Source organism: Hetaerina americana, unplaced genomic scaffold, assembly GCF_022747635.1.
Source record: "Hetaerina americana unplaced genomic scaffold, ioHetAmer1.1.p SCAF_1, whole genome shotgun sequence".
Taxonomy (NCBI): domain Eukaryota; kingdom Metazoa; phylum Arthropoda; class Insecta; order Odonata; family Calopterygidae; genus Hetaerina; species Hetaerina americana.
In genome coordinates, this window is record NW_027286069.1 from 28281433 (window position 1) to 28304790 (window position 23358).

At 34.7% G+C, this 23358-nt stretch overlaps 1 protein-coding gene across 1 annotated transcript in view; it reads left to right on the forward strand.

Moving 5' to 3' along the window:
* unc-13-4A (BAI1 associated protein 3) overlaps window positions 1-23358 on the forward strand; it is a 166504-nt gene that overhangs the window by 72800 nt on the left and 70346 nt on the right. The window contains exons 4-5 of the mRNA XM_071595945.1: window positions 8157-8324; window positions 9646-9712. Of these exons, the coding sequence (XP_071452046.1) occupies window positions 8157-8324; window positions 9646-9712 (235 nt within the window). The remainder of the gene's footprint in view (window positions 1-8156; window positions 8325-9645; window positions 9713-23358) is intronic.

A 23358-nucleotide genomic window follows, 5' to 3' on the forward strand; every position in this document is an offset into this window, starting at 1 on the left:
AGCAAATATTGTCAAAATGTTTAAATATTGGTCAAGTAAACTCTAGTGGTGCAGGCTTCCCTATATAAACTGGCAACCTTACTAATATTACCCACGTGTTAGTAACAAAGTCACTTTTCGCAACGTAAACTGAATGTTATAGACCAATCTTCCATGAAATAGATGGTTGTAATTTTCGGCCAGAAGGATACGACAAAACTATTAACAATCGAAATAAAAGTAAACATCAATATACAGCACTATGACAATTAATTGACAAGTTTGCATTTGCTAATTGCGGTGGTACTCAGGCGAATTTTTGAAGAATATGTATTTCTTACTTTCCCCATGGAATATAACTTGACATAGTGGAAGGGCCTGTACGATCTGATAAGCCATAGAGCTGTACTGGTGGGAGAAATGTTAATTACTCCTGGTAGGGTTACTCATGCTATATAGATCGGAAGGTAATATGCCAAACACAAGGTAGTCCGCGCAGTGTCTGTTCCTCCATACAAAGGCGTATGACCCAAGTTGGGGGGCATTGAGTGATAGTGTCCCGTAAAAAACACCACTGAAGAAGCAACGGGAAATCACCTAATTAAATATACAATGATTGCAAAACACCATGATGGCTACAGATCTGAGTACGATTCCTGAAAACAACGATATTCGGCCCACTAAGAACAAACAGTAAGACGGTGGTACCCAGTATTACCGTGCTATGCGACGTATATTTCGTGTTCTCAGGCTTAGTTTATTCAGAAACATGATCGTTGAAGCAAGATGATAGAGGTGGATTGGAGATTTGTAAAATTTGGACGAGAAGATGAATGGAAAAGGTGGAATCGATATTAATTAAAACAAACGAAGAAGTGCTAGGCATGGTTGAAGAAGAACGGAGGGTTTTGGGAGAACGGAGGGTTTTGGGATAAATTCAAAGGAGCCTGAAAAGATGGATGGAGAGCGATTTGATTAGCAATGAGATATTAAAGTCCGTGATAGAGATAAGAACGTTAGTCAAGCAAAGGGTATGACTAGGTTAGTATGTTAGATAGAATGAAGGGTAGAAAGAAGAACATGAAGGGTAGGGTTATAGTGTCGTATGTCAGGGTATGTTTTGTTAGAAGTAAAGGAATGTACCGTGGTAAAGTCTGGGTCCATAAAAAATATACCTTAATCGGTAGAATGGCATTAATGATGTTGTATTTCTTAATACACCTTTCTATTAAACCTTTTTCATAAATAATAATACAAGAATGAATTAATATCCTGTTCAAATAAATTAAAATTTTAAAGACAATACAGATAATTTTTATAGAATTTAGACAATCTCTAGCCGAACTTTAATTATTAAAGGTATGGGTTTTTAAATAGAGGATCGATCGCAAATATCCGATATTATATTTCCAAGGTGTGCAAGAACGCCAAAATCCGCCCATACCTTTGGCTTAAGTATCAAATGCCTTAATGAATAAAATAGGAGTTTCGCCGACCTTGATGGTCGGCTAAACTCCTACTTTATTCCATTTATTTCATTACTATTCACGAAATGCTGTAACTCATCCTGGCTTAATACAAAGTAAAGATCCATGTGAAATTTTGGCGTTTGTAATTAACTGAAGAATTATTTTTTACGGATTACAAAACTGCAGTTTTGTACGAGTTTTAATTTATTATGATGGCCTAGAAAAGATAAAAATTTTTTCTCAACTAATAATAGTTTGTCCATCAGTTGCATGCTCTCGGCGAAATCCTTGGTATTCATTCCCCAATCTACTTATCTCCTTTAGATTAACATCACCATAATCCTTTCATTGTCTTTGACGTCACGAAAAATCCTCTTGATGTTTTTGTTTCCCTCATTCAGCTGATTCCTTCCTGTAATTCACCAGCTCCAAAGAAACTGCGAGAGATGTCGCAACAGTGACTTTTAACGGAGTAATCCGCCAATATGAATTCCAATGCAACAATTTCAGAGAGTAAATATTATTCGCCGCGATCGGGAATCGAACCCGGATCTCAGAATTAATAGAAATTTCAAAGTTTAAGAGACACCTCGATAGCTTAACTGGCTAAACCACTCGACATTGAAGGATCCGGGTTTGAATCCCGGTCAAGACGAATGATTTTTACTCCCTGAAATTGTTACACTGACATATCAGTCAACGATTAATCTTGAGTGATCATCTAAAATATATATAATGCCAGGTTAATATTAATGAATAATTTACATAATGATCGTTTCTGTGGATTATGTGTTGAAATACGGAGTTTAGTTTAAGTAAAATAAAATCATTGGCTGTGTAAATAATGATTCCGTTTTCAATTTCATTATTTTTGGGGGTAGATTGAATTAACGGGTCGATAGATTTTTCATGAAATTGTACTGTTTTGGGAGTTTAAAAGACATAACGAAGGAATGAAGTCGGCTTATTAGCTGTAAATTCTTATAAAATAATATTGTAAATTTGTTATATACACAAGCAAGAAGGTATTCCAGCCTTTCTTCTCATTTTCCTTATAGGCGTATTGCGTGCCTCTTTCTCTCCAAATCTGATGCACTCAACTTCCCACAAACCCTTTCGCGTCTCTATACTTACTTCACTCTCCTAATCACTCTTCTCTTTGTCTTCTTGCATGGTCAGCCAACATTTGTCGACTTTTTCAACCGCCTTCTGGCTTTTTGAAATTTTTCTGTCAAAAAGCGTCCTTATCATGGCGCGTAGTTTTACGTACTATGATTACTTTCTGAGGTCAAACGATGGCTTCCATTAGGGCGCACCCTCCTTGGAAATCACTCCACGCCTACCGGTCAACCTCAAAATAAAAACATCCGAAATTTTTCAAAACGTTGTAATTCTCGCTGTCTTGAATAATAAATGTTTTTCAGTAGGCTCTCCAATCCATCTTTTTTTCTCTTTATTGAACTTCATAAACAAGAGTATTACAAGGGTAGGATAAGTTCACAGATTTAGCAAATCTTACGTTTTTAGGTTCATAATTACGAATGAAATGAGTTTAATTAAATTTATGCATGAAAGAGTTATATGCGAAAATTTATGATTACTTATACTAAATATTTCGATGCCAATATAAAATATTCCGAAAAGTTAAGTTCATATCCCGGTAACCTCCAACAGAAACGGGTGAGTTAACCCGCCTCCGCCGTGCATGCGTTAGCTGACATTGACACGCAGCACATGCATCAACTGAGGAGAGCTCTGCTGCCAACACGGGGATGGGACTCGGCCAAACAATTCCTCGATTATTCCACGACCTGATAATGATCTTTTTCATATTTTTTTTCAATTAACGAACGGTCGAGGTCGTGTGTGGAGGAATCAGCCATATTGCCATCAGCCATGCAGTAGTTAGCCGTTTATTTCATATCGTCATCCTGTAAAGTATACTATTCCACGCCTTATTTGTTTTGCTTAATGCATATACTTCAGGATAGATATTAGCAAAATATTACACCGGAATAGTAGCACAGTAGAGAAACATGCCAATGATGACTGAAATAGGTGCAAAAGTAGGCAAACAATTTTGCCCATTCTGCAGTTCTCACATGATATAAGTTTTTAGGTATTGCACATTTAATTATTTTCCCTCCCATTATAAAATATAAAATTATGCACTAGCTTTTTAAGCCTGAAGATTGTAAACAATGCCGGAAAATACAATCTTCTGCGGAATCGATTGAAAATTCATATGGATTAGACTTTTATTTCACCACGTGTCATATATTTCCAGGCATCACAGTCTTATATCGAAGCATCCGTGGCCACGTGACTTTTATCATCACAGTATTCAACATAAAGGCTGCTTTTGAAATATGAAGATGACGCTCACCACGAAATAAGTCATAAGGCGGGCGAAATTCACACACTCAAGACAGTGATTGGAGCCAGTTCCTTTCCGTCTACCACGATTCTATTTCCAACGTATACCAAATGAACCGGATTTGACCTATAGAAAGAGACTAGTCACCCGTGATTTTAACTAATCTACGGCATAGTGGCAGCCTTGCTGACATTTCTTTCTCTTGTAGCTGCGTTACCGGATATCTGAATGATAGAATCATACTAATTCTTAGTTTTATTTTCTCTCTATTCAATTATGCTTCGTGTATGTATTCTGTGGGATTCGAGAACTTATATTTTACTGATTAAAGTATGTACAGGCTTTTAAAATTTAGGTTAATAATATATTTTAACCAATCTCTTTAAATAGCGCAAGATTTACAAATTAGATCTTCAGTGGTGATTGATGACTTTAAAAAATCATTTTGAGTTGCGAATGACAAAATTCCAAAAATATATATAAATACTCCTTAAAAACAATCAAACTTTTGTATGTTAGTAAAGAGGAAAGATAATTTGAAAATAAAATAGGGTTTCATTGGCAATGAACAAACCAACGTTTTTATTTCTTTGATTTAGTTATTGAAATACGTTCATGTGTCTGAAATTTCAATGAACCACTACAGGTTTTAAATAATGGTTCATAATTTAAAAACTGTTTAATATTCCTTAGTTGGTACTAAAAATTAGATCTTTGGGAAAAAATATTTAATTTTGTTTCATTGAAGCCTCATTTGAAAAAATTTGTCTGGAAATTATGCAACATTTCTAACCAATTTTGTGCCAGTTGTTGTCCCTTGGGTTTATAAAACACCAACTGTATGAACTCGTCCCCCATTTACTAACAACTGTGTTTACATCTGACGTGACTGTAATTAAATAATTATTCATTATTTGCTTATAATTACCTAAAACACCTTAAAATATTGCCTTTTACCATTATTGCCTCGCTATATTAGGTCTTATAAAAATTTGTACATTTAGAAGTCACTTTTTCAAATTTATGCTATTACTTTAACGATAAAGAGATTACCTTTCGAATAGTCAATTTGACTGCATATTTCAGAAAAAAAATTTGTTTAAGGAAATTCTTTTATCTATATGTATAGTTCTGAGATATTAATAATGCTTCGAAATGGATTTGGATTATGTGAAACAAATGTATCGTATGTTAAATTACCTTTGTAGTTTATAAATAATAATAATAAATATGCCATTATCAATGGTTAAATTATCAAATTCGTACACAATTACAAGTTGAACATTCCATATTGGCGTGTAAAAGGAGGTATCTATTTAATATATATTCACCTTGGTTTCACATGCACAAATTTGCAACGACAGGAAAAATGTTCTTGTGAATGTGTGATTGAAATTTATTCTTAATTCTGTATTTCAGAAGTTACTTTTGTCCATTTAAATCCTAAATATCTAAAATTGAAAGCCGAGTTAACCGGACAAACTTTCTGTACCCGAACCCTTGAAACTTTTGATTGCATCAGAATTACAAAGTGCCTTTATTCATCTTGTGGGTCAACCTTAATCCTTAACGTCAAAGTTCTTTCTCTCATCAGGAATCCTTTTAAACTTTATGCAAGTAGAAGCAGTTATTTGGAAACAAAGCGAGTTGAGTGGATGAAATTATTTTGATCTCAACGTTTTCAGGAAATTTTAATGTACTCTCCCTGTTGAAAGCATTTTATATTATTACGATATACATTTCTTTTGACTTTCTATTATAGCTGCTGCTCCTTTATATCACCTATCATATCATCATATCCAAACAACATAATTAGAAACGGGATCGAGATCTTGCGGTAGCTATCGTACTGGCTTCCCAACCAGAGGGCCCGGGTTTAAATCCCGGCGGTGTTGAATATTTTTCATTGGTATCTCGATCCGTACTTGAGGTGCTTTGTGGAGGGCACTTTGAGTGAGTACGCCATCCGTCGGATGGAAAGTTAAGCTGCGGACCCCTTGGTGCCTCTCTTAAAAAGTAGACTAATGCCGACGCCAGGTTTATCTTCATTCTTTCCTGTCCATCCTTAATGGCGCAAATTACCTCAGGTGTCGGTCGCCTCCCCTAAATACTACTATATATAATCAGAAACACATTTAATATGATATACTGTTTTTTATGCCCAAGACACAGTAATATTGTTTTTGTCAAATGAAGTGACCTCTTTCATTACTTTATTCATGATTTTTATTTGTTATATACTACCTTGATCAAAAAGTTCCCGGAATAACCACCGTGTGGCACTCCCATCGTTCCGATTTGAGTTCTGTTTTTTTTGTTAAATTGGTACATCTGTTGTTGATATTCCCTTTAAATCTTAGTGTCATAACTTGACATTTGCAAAAGTTACGTAGCCAAGAGTACATCTATCTCTGTGTGTGTTGGCGATTTTTTACAATTTCAGAAATGGATTTAAATTTGCAACAACGAACTTGTATTAAATTTTGCGTAAAAAACGGATTTAGTGGCGCACGGACGTTGGAAATGTTGGAAAAGTGTTTCGGCAACGATTCTCTAAAAAAAACGGTCGTTTACCAGTGGCACGAGCGGTTCAGAAGTGGTCGTGAGTCAATCGAAGATGATGAACGCAGTGGCAGACCATCGACATTGAAAGTCGGTGAAAAAATTGATAAAGTAAAAGAAATGTTGGTCAATAACCGCAAATTAACCATCAGAGAAATAGCGGAGGACTTGAACATTGCCTATGGATCCGCCCAAGACATTGTGGTTAATGATTTGGGTTTCCGTCGTGTAGCAGCAAAGTTGGTTCCAAAAGACCTCAATTTCATGCAAAAAAGAGACCGTGTTGACGTCGCAAAAGACATGATTTGCGAGGCTGAATCCGATCCCACATTCATCAAAAGGATCATTACTGGAGACGAGACGTGGGTTTATGAGTACGACACGCAATCCAGACATCAGGCAAGTGAATGGCGTTCACCAAATGAGCCGAGACCAAAAAAACCACGTCGTTTTCAGTCAAAAAAGAAGGCAATGCTGACGGTTTTCATGGATTACAACGGTGTAGTGCATCATGAATTTTTGCCAGAAGGCCAGACAGTAAACAAAGAGTATTATTTGGGCGTTATGAGACGTTTGCGTGAAGCAATTCGCCGAAAGAGACCAGAAATGTGGGCAGAAAACTCGTGGATTTTGCACCATGATAACGCACCGTCGCACAGTGCTATCATTATTCGTAATTTTTTGACGAAAAATGCAACAAATACCATCCAACAGCCACCGAATTCACCTGATTTGGCTCCCTGTGACTTCTTTCTGTTCAATCGAGTTAAAAAACCATTACGGGGAACGCGTTTTAGCAGCCGAGAGGAAGTAATGGAAAAATCGCAGGAAGCACTGATGGACATACCGAAAACCGAATATAAAAAATGTTTCGAGGATTGGATCAAGCGCTGGCATAAGTGTGTTGCAGTCGATGGGGATTACTTTGAAGGGGACAATATAGATTTAGATGAATAAACTTGTATTTTTAATTTTCTGAATAAATTCCGGGAAATTTTTGATCAAGGTACATGTAAAAAGTGATAACTGGCTATCAGAAAAATTTTCACTGATTGAAAAAAGTCAAAAATTAATGGATAAAATGAAAAATGGAAAGATATAAAAATTTCACTTGGCTTACTTATTGCTTACTAACTTATGGCTTACTGGCAATTTTTACCAGGATGAAGATGTTAAAAGATTGCTACTAAGTATACTATAAATCATTCCGATGATATGTTCGTGAAAGAGTAGTTTCATGAAAATTAGTATTCAAAATTCCAATTGCATTCGTTATCTCAACCGATTCCATCAAGTCTAGATAAAAATTCAGTTTCCACGCGATTAGTGTAACTTGTGGTCTAATCAAATATATGTGTAATGCGTGTGATGAAAGTAAAACTAAAAGAGACCCGAAAGAGTTGACTTTACTTTCATTTTAAATAAATATTTTATTCCTTTAAATATATATCTCTAATAAAGGTCCGAATAACAAAAATCAATGTCCTATTGTAACTAATGTCCTTTATGCCACTAAATTTGATATTCCATATAGATATAAATTATTACAACTATGCTGCATATAGCAATTATTTCCGAAGAAAATTTTGATTAAATGGAAGAGGAATGTTTATAATGTTTATATTCTCCCATTTACATGTTCTTGGTATATAATCAGCATAATCTATGAATAAATAGCTAACAAAAATAAGTGAATATTCATGATAATTTTGGTGACTGAGTTCCTATACCACTCATTTCCTAATTTCCTTTTCTTGGTCACCACGCAGCTGGAGCAGCTCTATGTGGAGCTTCTCTACACAATAACCAACAAAGTTGGAGCTCCCACCGGTCAGTTCTTGCATCACAAGGAGGAGCTTTACTCATATGCCCAGGAGGCATTTGGTCTTCCAGATGATCTCCACCAGAAGTTCCTGTCGATCGCCACGGAGGAAAAGGTGAGTGGATTATTGAGCCACTCGTTCAATACGGCAAATGCGGTTAAGTATAGCTTGAGTCGTCAAATGAAAGGATTTGGTGAAAGGCCATTCCTCAAAAAGGCCTTTTATTTCCTCTCACCACATTACTGACGCCTCCGCCTGTTATTTCCCTGCCATTTTATTGGGGCCATCCATCAAGGCAGCTTATCTAATTATGTCGATAGTACAAGCGGCCCTTATTGTAGGTGATAGAAAATTAGCATCTAATTTAGTAATTGAACTGAAAAGCCTTTAATGTTGTAGAGACTATGAAGAGAAGTTGTGAGAAAATTAGAGATTATGTTTCCATAATGGAAATTGATAATTTTTTGAGAATTTTTTACTTCATCTGAAATCCGAGGCTCTGAATTTTTCTATTATCACTCAAACGCTTTTTCCTCGAGTAATTATTGAATTTAATGGGGCGTTCAGAGAGATTAAGAAAGCTTTTATATTAAATCTAGTTAAAATGAAGAGGAGACATCTTCATTTTCATAAGGTTTTTTTTCAAGTTCAAGTGGTCTTTGATGTTTTTGAAAAAGTAAAATTCCCTATTTTTTAAAAATGAATTTCAAGCATTAGAAATTCAAAAGCGTAGGGGACTAAATATGGAAAGATATATGTTAGAAACAACAAAATTTTAATCTCAAAGTCGTCTACAACTAAACGTGAGGGACGTAAGTTAATAACTTTCATGTTTCTTGGGGTTCAAATCATACGTATCTTCTGCTTCCTAAAGCCTGTTTATTTTTCTCTAAATCACGCTGGCAAGGTGAATCAAGTTCTTCATGCCCCCACCTGTCAGTTCAAAGCTCATAGTTCTCATACCACTAATTGCTTATGTTCCATTTTCAAGTTCCCGTTTCCCGCCTAGTTTACTAAATATTATATAGATGTGACGGTTCTGTCATTTGAAAATATTGATATCGCGATTCCGGTATTCCTAAGTATTTCGCTAGCATCTGAAGACCAACATTTTTAAAAATATACATGAAGAAGACATGTAATGATATTCGTAATATACATGAAGAAAGCATGTAATAATTTTTGTAATAAAAGTAGTGATTCTGGCCATCTTTGCAATCGCCATTTCTCTCTCTGAATATTTATTATCAACTCATTTTCAATGTTTTAGATTGTTGGACCTGAATTTATTTTTTATATTTCTAATATAAACGGTTTTATGTGCCCTTAAGTCGCGTATTATGGAGTAAAGTGTGTAAGAAGAGTGAGTGATTTATACGAACTTGTCATACTCTCAACGCTATAAAATGTTCAATTACTTTTCTGTTTTTCTCAGCCGCCTATCGTGGTACTGAACGTGGTTGTCTTGGAGGCTGAAGGATTAGAAGCAAAGGACGCCAATGGTAAGAGTGAAAATCACGATCAGTTCCTGAATTTTACAAATATCCTAACGCTGATCACGAAAATGAACCGACATCATTTCGAATTGTTTGAGTGTCTTATAAATATTACATAGAAATACATTTAATGGTTTTTATTTTTATCTTTGTGCGATAAAACGAGGTTATATTTTTAAAATTGATATGTGCATAATTGTTCCTGTCGCATTTTATATATTGTGATAACATGCATATTGCTAGTTTCCTAATAATGAGCATCTGGTTGTGCTTCATTTTAATTTCAGACCTGGAATACCTAAAATTTCCCAATTCACGCAGCATAATTATTTTTTTAAGTTAAAGTTTTCATAAATAAATGTTTCTTTATGAAAATATTTCCTTAAACAAATTTCTAACGTTATCTTTAAAGTAATTTTTATAAATAAGCAATGCCTAGCCTAAGGAATGAACCTGAAATCACTTAACAAATTAATAATTAATAAAATAAGAGCGTGAATATAAGTAACGCTTCCAAAAAAGTTAATTGTCAGAGTAGAAAACATCGCTTCTGTTACACAACCATTCTTGCAATTTTACCTTGCATTATGTAAAATAAAAACCTCTTTTCGGGAAACTTTTTCTCTACCTTTACTCACATGTCAAATTCAGTCTTGCGTTTGGAACCTTGGAAACAAAATAATTTTCCAAAAATACTTGCTGGCTTTGACTGTTCCTACAGAGCGCTTTGAATTTGACTATAACTTAAATTATGCCGTCCTTTCCCCTTTAACAACATAATTGAAAACCTTCACAACAGTCATCACTCTAAACATCGTGACTGAAGGCAGTACAGCGTTGAGTACAGTGGTTATTTCTCACAATTCAATTTTCAGTGTTGGGTCGCTGCATTTTTAAATCACGACGAATAAAATACAAGACATTTTGCAACAAATTCAAATAATTTCTCATAATCTTCTTTATTAAAAGACTTCGTCTGATTTGAATAATTGGCTATGAGTCTATATCCCATCCAGTCATAATATCATATTAACATTTATTTTGCTATTCGCTTTAAATATTCATCGCGACCTTGTTTTGGATTTTTTTTTCAAGTCATAACGCTATTTTAACTCTAAAGGTGCTTAATGTTTAGTTTACATTTTGTAGCTTGTTTATTTAGCCATTTATTTTTAATTTATAGGGTTTTGTTGCACAATTGTTCATTATTTTATGCCAGCCCCAAAAGTAAACCGATTTCTCTCGTGTGTTTCGTTCCTACTTTCTGGTGTTTCGCTTTCATTAATTCAAATTCACCTAATATTATTTCTTTTCTCCATCATCCACTGAAAATATGCATGGCAACAGATTGATTTATAACACACAATATTTATAACAATTATACCTATGAACCATTATGAGAGCTAAAAATGTCATTACTCTATCTGTAAATAGACTAATTACACTTCTTCCAATTAACTTTCTCGTTTTCCGAGAAACATATATATAATATATATATATATATATATATATATATAATATATATATATATATATATATATATATATATATATATATTGATTGCGAGAGATAGTGCAATTAGGATGTATCTAAACCAACAACCTTAAGGCTTGTTTTAGGAGCATAATAGTAGGTGAGGAGTAAAAGCTTTGTCATATAAAAATTACACGATATATAACGTAATAACCGTAACCATAAATAAGTGTTTATGCAAACATAATATTTATTATCTAGTTGTTTCTAAAATGTTTCCTAACCCGTGCCCAAGTTGATAGTTATAACAGAGCAAGTCCTCCAATGCTTTAACCCCTTCTTTCACGAGATTGGTGGGAGTTGCATACCAGTAGAGAGAACAATGAAGTTGAGAAGTAATTACAAACCGTACCAAGGTGGCAATATAACCTGGAGCGACCCTATCTTAATTGAATTTAATCTGGAATTCTCGAAAACTCAACTCCTAAAATGGGGATGGACTCCTTGTATATAAAGCCCACGCTCCCTTACTTCCTTGAGGGAGGTCTCAGTTGATTACATTTTAGTGAATATCTGAACAAACTGCTCTCAAAGAGCAACAGGGAAAGTATATGCTAAAGACGAACGTATATGCAAGGGTAAATTGATGTTAAAATGGATTTCTGCTATCAAAACATGATTTTACATGTATGAGGTTGTTACACAAAGTTTAGCCTTGAAACCAAGGTAATTTTGTAAATTTTAGGTTCTTGAATAAAAGAATTCTATAAATACTGAAATATTATCACGCCAAATATTTGATAATTACTTGAATAGTCTCATTCTTCATTTATTCTTAATAGATGGCTCCCACTTTTGTCTCACTCGTATTGACATCAAAATTTCCTTCGCCGGCATAGTTCTTGAATGTAGAGGTTAAGCGATTTTCTACTCTTTTTTTTAATTGGATTAAAATAATTTGCACCAATTGAACACATACTACTAAATTTTCTCTAGTTTACCTCGGGGGACCTTAAGAATATTGGCCTCCCTCCTCTACAAAACCACTCAAAATCATTTCCATCAAAATTCAAGGGGATTTACTGGTCACTAGTTCACAAAAACATGTACTTTTAACTATTCACTTGTCCATAATAAACCAGATGTCGAAGAAATTTCGCATAGAGCCTTTTCAATGATCAATCTAAAATCCAAACCGCCTGTCAGACTCTACAGTTTGAATTCGCCAAGCTTCTTGTACTTGCAAGTTAAATGAGGAAATCTATCTGAATGAAGGTTTTCCACTTTTAGAAAGAAAGCTCGTGTCAAACAATGTATTAATGGATTCCCGATCGGTGCTTTCGTGAACTCAGTCGCAAAATTCAAAGTATTTGGATTAAATTGCTACATTATTATCCTCGCCTTCCTTGGCGAAAAAGGGCTCGCTGAAAGTTTAGTTCCTTTTGTGGATTCTTAGGCTGTTTGGAAATCTTTCCCCTACCCTCTTCATCTCTTTAAGCATTCCAGTGCTTAAGAATTCAGGGAGAAATCGATTGAGCAGCAGATTAAAAAGTTCTCCCTTTTCCTCTCCCTCAGTATCCATCGCATTTAGGAACCAATAACAAGGGAAAGTATTTTATTTTAATACGAAGTTCCTTCAAGCTCCATTTCCATTAAACCGGAATTTGCCGTGTTCCAAAGAAATTATTTCATAATTTCATAAAAAATCTCGTTGGACTTCAACGAAATGAACTACCTTCTAACTCAATTTCTGTTTAACTTTGTATTGGTGAAAGCATTAGCTCAATATTTCTCTATCATGAATTTGAGTATCCTTTAAGTACTTATTAAATTCAACTAAATGCGTTTACCTCAATCATAATGACTTGGTACTTTGTCTTCTGAATCGGCTTCAAATTATATCGTTATTTTATTACATCTTCACATATCTGTATAATGCATTCATTACTAAAATGTAATATAATATATTAATTGAAGGATTTGAACACTAATATACAAATATACAGCCACACAGGCTTGTCACGAAGTTGGTTAGCCATTTTTACTTCATTCCTTAATTGGTAAATTTCTTTCATTAAATTAAAGTATTTATTTATTTAAGTTACTCTATTTTTAAGATGATAAATAATATTACATTTTGATGCCTTACCGCATCTATTATTAATTATAATGGAGCAATATTAATTGAGTCCAACTGAAATATTTGGTTTCATTAAAGGCTAAACAGTGAGTAAAAAAATCTTAGCAAAATTTGCTTCACCGTTAACGAAAAATTTGAAAGAATAGAAAATTGTTAAACAAGAAAAAAGAAAATTGTTTTGGGATGCTAAAAACGTGTAAATTCCTAGGTGAAGTTTATCATATTTCTTGATTGTTACTACGTCATATTGAATATTGATGCCTAAAAGAGGTCATGCTAATTAATGGTAAATTAATGTAAGACTTAACAAGTAATAAGAAGGATATAAAAAATGTAACATTTAAAAACTTCGAAATATTGGAGGAAATCAGACTTTTAAATGAGTATAATACATATATACGGCGACAATATACATATTTTCATGTGCTTTTAAAGCACTTACCATAATATAAAAATAGCTTCAATGGAGAATTCAAGATTTTGGATATGGAAATAAATCATTATTTTAATAACAATGTGTTCTTCTAAACTCCCAATAGCAGTAGTGCATAAATAGGATATTCATGGGGTAAATTATTATCTGCTTATTAGTTCTATGGACATTTGTTTATTCATCAGGCTTTTATTGGGAGATCTCAGAAATTTGGCTGATTTCTGGCTTTTCTGACTTCATGATTGTTTTACAAATCAAACTACCTTTGTTTACATGTATATAAACACCGCAAATTCAAGGGATTTAATTAAGTAATAAAGACGCAATTCTGTGAGGATTTCATTGCAAAACATTAATATATTTAGAAACACTCCATATTTGAATCTTTTTGAGAAAAATCACGATTTTCCTAACGGTTTTCCTTTTGAAGATGCATTTTACCAATAGTCCATGAAATATTCCATATCTTTTTTCAAATAAAAACTATATCACAAATTAATGAAAATAATATTCCTAAAAATGTTGTACTTCCAATTCGTTTTCCATTGTTCGGAAAAATGTCAAATATTCCATTCAAGTCCTGAATTTTTAAATTATCACACCAAATTCAATTTGATTAATTACGTAAACACATTTTAAGCTCGAAATTGATAAATACATGTAATTTACCTGAAATTTTAATTTATTTTCAGTCCAATTGATTTATTATGAAATTAATATATTGTTATATCGAATTTATCCCTATAATAATGGATAATCCCGATTCTACAACCTAATAGTTAATTAGTTCCTGATTTAATGTTTTTCTAGACGATGGATACCTCAAAAATCTACAATTCTTAATGTAATTAATTCTCAGTTAATAATGAAACAAACTTATTCATCTTATTTGTTCCCTATTTAACAAAGGAAAATATTCACTCCTATATCCCCACATCATGGTTTCATCTAATCCCTCAAGTTTTTTTAACATTAGTAAAAATATTTTTGTCAAATGTTATACAATATGTCCAAATTAAATTTAAACCCTTCGTGAATATTATAAGTATATTTTCTTAAATAGAATTCGAATTATATATTCCTGTACTTTAATAGGCTTTTGATAGAAATTTAAAGTTTAATTTAGTATTTTCAGTTACATAATTTTGTCTCTTGTGGCAAATATATGAGAGGATATTTACCATTTCATTTCATAAACAAGAAATGTTTCCAGTTTTTCTTATACACGGTGTTTTTTGATTTTTGCTATAGTACATAATTGAAATCATTCAAAATAAATATGTTTACATTTTAGCCTACCTGGGACTCTCAATGGTTTGATCCTCATCGTATTCTCTTGAACTGTTTGCCTACCAATGGGTACAGTTGTACGGAGCAGTTTCTTCTAATCCTTTCTGAGTACTCGTCACAAGTTTGAATGGTTTATTCCTTGCACTTAGCATTATTTATCCTTCGACAACGCAAAGGCAAAGTATAGGGTTGCCACTTTTCAATGCTTTGTTGCATGTACTACAAACTGGGAAAATAATTTTTGAAAGTGCATTACAAAATAAACTGAAATTATCTTATGAGGGTATTTTTTATGAATAAATACGTTTAAAGTCTACATTTAAAATAAAGTATTATTTTATTTCGTACTTTTTTATAAAATATGAATGGAGTAGTAGCAAAAGTAGAGAAATTATCTGGGACCTCAATTCATTATGTGAGACAGATTATGTGCGTTCAGCTTCGATGCAGCCTAGCTTTATCGAGACCTTATTGAGACGATTCCATACCTTTAAGTATTCAGTGGATTATCCATTAGATGCTAACATAATTGGGTTTCTCCTACTAACCTCACGAGTCCGTATGCGTAGATTCTTCTTTGACAAAGTAAAGCGCACTCGCGCCCGAATATTTGAGAATCCTGTGGCTGCACTTCCCCCAGATCTTTGAATACATTAAACTTAACTTTTTATTAATTGGAATATCTTCATGGGGTTGAAATATTTCAAAGAGCTAAATACTGATAGTCATTTAAAGTTTGTTTTGTTCTATTGGTAAAACATTTTCGATACTCTAATATGCATCGTTTGAATGTGATTTGTCCGACGATTTTTTTTAAGCCGAGGACAGGGAGTATCTATAGCTTCTCTTTTTTTAAGAATTATAATTCATTATCCAACCCTTTTTCCGAGAATTCTGTCATATCTATTTTGTATATTCGATTAAGAATTATATGCTCGGTGCATTAATTCCAGGGGTCTCATTCTAAAAGGAAAATGAATATCAATCATTTTAGACTTGACCAAAAAAGTACATTATATGTTACTACTTAAATTACAATGTAGAAGCTATTCATACACTCATAATTAAATTCAAGTGAATGCACATTATCGTATGTTTATTTCATTCAACAGCATTCTGCACTTAAAGTTACCTAGTTTGTCGTATATAGCATATGTTTTTCCATTTGGTATATGATCTTGAGATTATTTCCTTTAATTTGAATCACCTCTTTGGTGAAAAATTCTGATCTCGTAATTTGAGAATTACTGCGATAATTGTCACGATACCGGTTCATGTCCTTGCATCATCATATCTTTTGTTTAAAGCAGTGTCGGGTGGCAACCTTCATACTATGTCCGTCCCTCCCTCTACCGTCATTTATGTTGGCCAGTGTGTCACGTGACTAAGCACCTCCCCCTCCCTCCCCCACTCACCCTCCGCACCCCACTCCCCCTCGCTCACTTAGGCTTCAGCGACCCCTACTGCCTCCTCGGGATAGCGCCCTCACCACAACCCACATTCACCCCCCAGCCTCCTCTCATCCAATCGGCGTCCTCCTCGCCGGGCAGCCGATTGGTCAGCCGACAGGCCAGCTTGGAGCTGGAGCCGGATGGCCCGGGTTCGCCCCTCATCGCCTCGCCTGTCGCCGTCCTTGCTTCCACGCTCGGTGATGATCGAGAGCAGTCCGCCCGGCCGTCCACCCGCCCGTACGGCCCCAGACTTGAAAAGAAAAAAGTAGCGGCATGAGGAATACGCGAATCACCTAAATCCATGCGGATTGCGGGCATTTGAGCGTACTAGAGAAAAAAGAAGGCTGTGGTGAAAGTTGTTGATCTTTGACGAGGAAAATTACCCTATAGTAACGTAACAGCGAAATTACACATATGAACGAATTTTGCAACCTACTAAGGAGAGTAGTTCGGCGATCGAAAGGTTATATCACGCTTTATTCGAAGAAAAACTTAATTCGTAATTCCATTCAATATAAAGTAATACTTGTACATAAATCAAAATTCTTCTTACTCATAAAGCCAGTTTTTCAAATTGTGTATCATATATTTGAGTTTAGCGGGACATCCTGAATTTCGTCTTAAATATTTTACCACAATTCTGCAAAGCTAGACCTCACTATAATACAAAACACAAGTACAATTGTAAAGAAAACGTCAGACGTAGGCCTTTATATTTCCGAAGAATGCCACTCTAGATTAGAGGAAGGTCGTAGGTGGGAAAATTTATGAGAATTGGGTATGGAAAGGATTAAAGTAAAAAGTAGCTGTTTACTGTTTCACAGGACACTGGAGGTTTGGTGGAATTCGAAGAAGGCATAGATGAAACGTCGATGGTGAAGGTATAGAGTTATTGGAGTGTTTGAAGACATTTACGGAGGGATGGGTGCTTACTCCTCCCTCCAGCAGGAAACGGAACGCGAGTGATTAGGCTTTTTGGATTGCAGGTGTGGCAGCATTCATGAAGAATCAAAGGAGAAAATAATGTTTGATGAATAAAAGTTTAGCTGGGAAGGACTTTGCTTTTTAGGGAATGAGGAAATGTGCCTAGAATTACAAAGACAACCTATTATGATGATTATAGTAATTTTATTCGTTAAATAATGACTTATCTTGTATTCATGGTAATGAAAAACTTAATTTCATCCCAAGGAATTATCTGGATTTTAAACATGAATTCCTAGTAAAAAAAATACGAATAGTAAAGAGAAATATATAGAAGAGGCTTACAAAATTTCCAAGCATAAGAAAATAATGTTTCCATTGTTATCCCTCAAGACCATATAATTCCCATTAGGTAGAACAGAGTTTTGCATAATGGATCCACAATTTATCTCTTTTCTTTTTGCTGGACAAGAGTATTTGGAGATGACTCAGTCGTAATCATTACATTTAGTCAGTAGCTGGTAACTCTTTTGTGTCTATTCAATTCAAACAGGCCTCAAGTTCTCACGGGTCGCGAGGGAAATAAAACCAACATATTTATTTGAAAAAAACTGATTGTAATCGAGACGCTTAAATTATTCGAATTTATTTTATCGAAACATGAAATAATGAAATATTCAAAATAAAACGATGTAAACGACAACTAATAATTAAAAAATGTTGAGGGTTGAATAAATAAAATGTTAATGATATATAAAGTGCTGCTTGTAAAATTTTATATTCTTAACATTTGATCCAATTGGAGAATTAGTAGCTCCGAGTTAGTCATGATTCTGATTTTAATGTCATCATCGTCTCTTTGACCGTTATGGACTAAAGCCATTACCTAGCGGAAGGACTTTTTCTATTGAGATATAGTGCTTTCCTGATGTGATTAATGAACATTTCTTGCATCAGATAGGCTAATGATTGAAGTAAGATGAAAGGTAATTCACGCTGTGCCTTTTTCTAATTGAGTCGCATTAAAGACGTTTAATCTCAGGGGGTTGGCCATTTTTGCCATGTTAAAGACTTCCTTGAGGAAGGAAACAGGATATCACCTCAATTATTTACATGCATTCCATGAAAATAATAGACAGAAGCAAATACTGAATTTTTAATGCAGTGGCACTCGGCTCACTGGGGTAAGTGTCATGCTATCAGTTAGAATAGGAGCCTGAAATTTCAAGCCGACGTTGAAGCTAGTTAGTCTGCAAAAAAAGTGAGAGAAATAGGGAAAGGAGGTATGTTAACTTTTTGTGGCGCAAGATGGAGATTTCAGATTATTGGCGCAGGTCAGTTATAGCGGGATACAGAAACGTGGACGCGCAGTAGGCGAAGTACTGAGAAAGAAATTGGGAGAAGGGTGGTGAGTATAGAATAGGTGAAAGGCATATTTTTATAGAGGAAGATATACGGCTTTTTAGAGGAAGAATATTGATATAAGTTACGAAGAAATGAAGGAGAAAATAATGTAGGGCAAACAAGAGTTTAGGCTGAGCCCAATGTGATGAGATATAGTACCTCTGTTAGAAGCTATCGAGAGAGAAATATAAAAGTACTTACCTATGATGGTCATCATCATACGTTTATCATTGGAATTATCTGCTCTCTCGGGGAAAAATTTAATTTGAGATTTTTTTACGCTAACCATCCCGTGGGAATTTCAAAGGAGTATTAGGTAATACAATTAATTGTCAAAGGTTGATTAACACCCAGCCTATTTCATTCAAACTACATCTTTACCCATATGGTATACTTTCCACAACCGTGTCATATGTACATATGACGACAGATATATTCCTCATTCCGCCAACTAGTCCCTCTGTATCTTCTTCCATTCTATCAGCTCCTTTTCTGTGCCTTCTGCCGACTTCTATATTTCTAAGTCTCTTGTTATTCTTGTCTCTTCCCTCTGTATAACTGTCGGCCTTCCTATTTTCTACGCCAATTCTTCACATTCAATATTCATCTCATTTTTCCTTCGTCTTCGAATCGTTCCTTCACTTCATCTTTTGAATAACTTTTGACAATCTTTTGCGTTATTAGCCTTGATATTTTCCTCTTTTTTCCCTATTCCTTCTATTTAACACATCTTTCTTCGAACTTTTCTGTCCTCTCTTTTCTTCCTCTTATATTCTTTGACGTTCTCATGATATTTACTTAACTCTTCTCTATTCATATTACCCACATATTTTCATATTACTTATGTTTGTTTAAATACTTTAAGAACCTCCTACACCTGAAATTTTGTTGCTCATATTTTTATTTGCCTCTGTTTTCTTACTTCTCTCCGATCTCTTTACTTAATCATTCCATCCATCATTTCTGCTCCTCTTTAGTAGTGTTGTTGATCTTCATTTTGCAGTTTCTTGTTCATCCCTCCCTTTAATTCTACAGTTGGTATTTCAGTTATTCTGCATTTTAAAACGAACTTCAATGCTTCCCATTGCATCCACACTTTCACGCTGCATCTCCTTGCAATGAGCCTTTGGTGATCTTTCATGGTGGCACAGTGTATTCAGGAGGACTGTTTTGCTTCAAAACTGGGTAAGCGCATCAGCGATGCTTTCACCGATAGCAGTATGTATGTGGCAGATGTAGTATAAGATCAAGTGGTGTAATTTTTTTAGTTTAACTCAGTCTCACAATTTACCTTTATTATTAGCCATGTGCGTTTAATGGCAGCAGTTATACAATAAATTTCATCTTCATTTATATAAAGACACAGGTTTCGGTAGCGTATAATGTTCTTGTTTGAGAGGCACACATACAAGGCAATTACAATATCGTATTCTCTTGTAGGTTTCCACAGTTATGATTCGTTGATCTCTTCGTTTCATTAGGGTTCTCACCATGTGTGTTTGCCTAATTAGACAACAGTTTTGCTGGAGCATTTTAGTAAGCCTCTTCAGGAGAAACCTGGATGACCAGCGAAATTGTGGTCTGTTGGTACCAACACACTACGTGAGAACACTGAACAAAATTCAGAGATTAGCGTCATATTATCGTTCTTCGTTTTTTATAAGAATTATGACCTTGAGCCAAAAAAGTTATTCAACACGATGATTCGAACACATCGTGCTAGAATTGTATCAACACAGTCATTAAATGAGGGAAATACAAGGTTGAAGAAGACTTATTTTCTAGCCGACATTGAACCAGGCAAAAAACTGTCCTTAGATACGCTCGGTTTGAAACAATGACTTCTCCTCCTGGATACAGCTATTTTTAATTCACTTTTCACCAAAAACTCTTGTTTCCTTGCCCGTATGACTCGCTTTCGCACACATAGGTTGATAATCAGTTCATTCGGTCGAATTTCGATTGGTCACCTTGCCTGTTATTTGCTTCCTTTCATCCCCATATCACGCAACCTTGCCCGATTTTTTATTTCTGTATGGTGTCGAATGAAATCGTGAAAAATAAAACCAGATGTATGCCTGAAGAGTCCCAAGTAGTTACTCTAATTCAGTTCCTCCATGTCCTCTTGGTTTTCACCTTTTTCCTTTCTCCCATCGCTTTCTTCCATATTCCTCTGAATTGCTCTACATAGGTACTAAAATGTAATTCCATCGGTTATTCACCAAGACCACAAATAGCTGCATTCAGGGTGTCTCAAATTTATTATGACATGTAAATTGAATACATGGAATGTAAAAATGCATAGCTTTCTTGATGCTTAGTTTTCAAGGAATATCTTTGACCAAGAATTCACAAGGACGCTTTTTTTGATCTATTAGTAGCTGTATTACAAATAACTATTGTTTACATTTACCTCATTAAACGTAAATGATGGTATTTCACTGTCGATAAATATTATGAAAGGCTGCAGAAGAAGAAGTGGATAGTTTGCTGAGCAAAAACTAATATTACTGACATGGAATTGTTGGGCAGTAAAATATCAAAAAATGATATATTTTGACATCTATGAACTTGATATAATTATTTTTTTATAAATAAACAATTTAATTTAAGTTTCATCCTCACAATCACGTACATCTTCTGAATAAATTCCCTTTTCGAAATTCTTGAGCATTCTTAGTTTACAATTGTTCAAAATTATTTCCTTCACGTAAACATGATTTCATTAATTTCGTTCTCGGGCATGCATACATATTTCTGCTTCATCGGGTTTGTAAAACATACTTGAGACACCCTCATAGCTTTTCGACCTGTGTTTTAGTTTATCATTCAAATCAGTCCTCCTGTCTATATTTTTGTCACTTTTTTGTTTCCTCTCACAAAACCTCCCACTCTTCCTTTAGTTGAGCACTTAATATTCAAGGCATTTCCTCGTATTTCACGTCCCATTTCATTTTTGTATGCAACACAGTAATCACCAGTAGTAATCAGTCTCACTTGATATTATAGCACATTTGGGAAGCGTTTCACTTACTTGATGGTATGATACACGTTGAGCACTTTTTAAGACATTTAGCTGCTGTGGCCTGCTATGGGGTTTCTTTTCAAACACCCTTTCGTAATGATCTAGCTACTGCAATGAGTTGAGCAAGTTGTGTGAGTTGGTTGGTCTATTAGCCGTTTGTTTCTATAAGACGGACATTTTTGGTAGAAAGTGTTTTTTGATTAGTTCCCGTGACTGCTAATAAGACTTCCGCGCTGTGTGTTGCATCTTGTCGCGTGGTTGGTGCAGATGTGAGCCCGAAGACCGTGCTTATCCTCAAAGATGTTTGACAAGCATTACTTTGATTGTTGCGATGTGATTTGCCTCGTGTTATACTTTATTATATGTTACCATTTTGTTTTTCACTTCTCTTGTAAAGTACTATTGTGCTCTTCTTAATAGGTGCCTATGTTTTCTTGATTGTGCATGAGTGTTCATCGAATTATAATGTCATAATGTATCTGTGGAGTTTATTTCAGATATGCGAAAGCAAAATATTAATAATATGCTCACATTTACTGTCAATATTGAATCTTTTACTTATACAAATTTTAACATTGACCTACTTTGCGAGCTAGTCAACAAGTTCATTAAAGTCAGTTCCAGGGAAAACTTACCAAAAACACGTTTTTTATTCCTGTTGGAAAGTTAGTATTAGTGACTCGGTATGACGGGGTTTTATCTTTTCGTTACAAGTCAGACTGATCTTTTCTGATACAGTTTACGTATCTATTATCGTCCGATCACGCGTTTACCACAACCTATGTTTATTACACAAAAAGTAACCATTTCGACATAAACCACAACTGAATTTATTTCTTCTAGATGTGACCAGGGTATTACAGGGAGTATAGATGCGTAATAGAATGATAACGTAATTATGTTTAATGGCTTATCTAGGCTGCCCGTATACTACTTGGTTTCTGAAGGATAATGTGCCATGTGTCATCCATTTTCCTCTGGAGGAAACATACAAAGCTCCGTTTCAAATTTAATTTCTACGATACCACGGACACAGTTCTCGTGGCCTTCATTTCCAACACAATCTCTATGCTTAACTCCGTCCCTGGATAATTAGGAGGGCGTGGCCTTTTTTTCATGATTTCTGCTCCCAGAATTTTTTTCCTGGACCATTTCTCTTCGTTAGTTAGCGCGGTGTGATATGATGGTCATTTTGAAAGTGGTGATAATATGGCATGCATCGTATTGGACTACGGCGGAAATTTTGATAAATGCTTTAGTAGCACTTGCGTAATTGAGGAGAATTCTTAAGTGAACGGGCACCGCTGGTCATGATCACATATGGATAGGCTATGGGAAAGATGAAGTTTTAACTTTTCTGTTTGCGTTAAAATTGCGTGTGTCCCTCATAAATACGTAAAAATTTCATTGCTGCATAAGATTTAATTCTTTCTAAATATTTATTCCGATATCAAATTTAAACGTGAGCAATGCCAATCCCTTTAAAATAGACTGAGCTCAAATTCAAGCAAT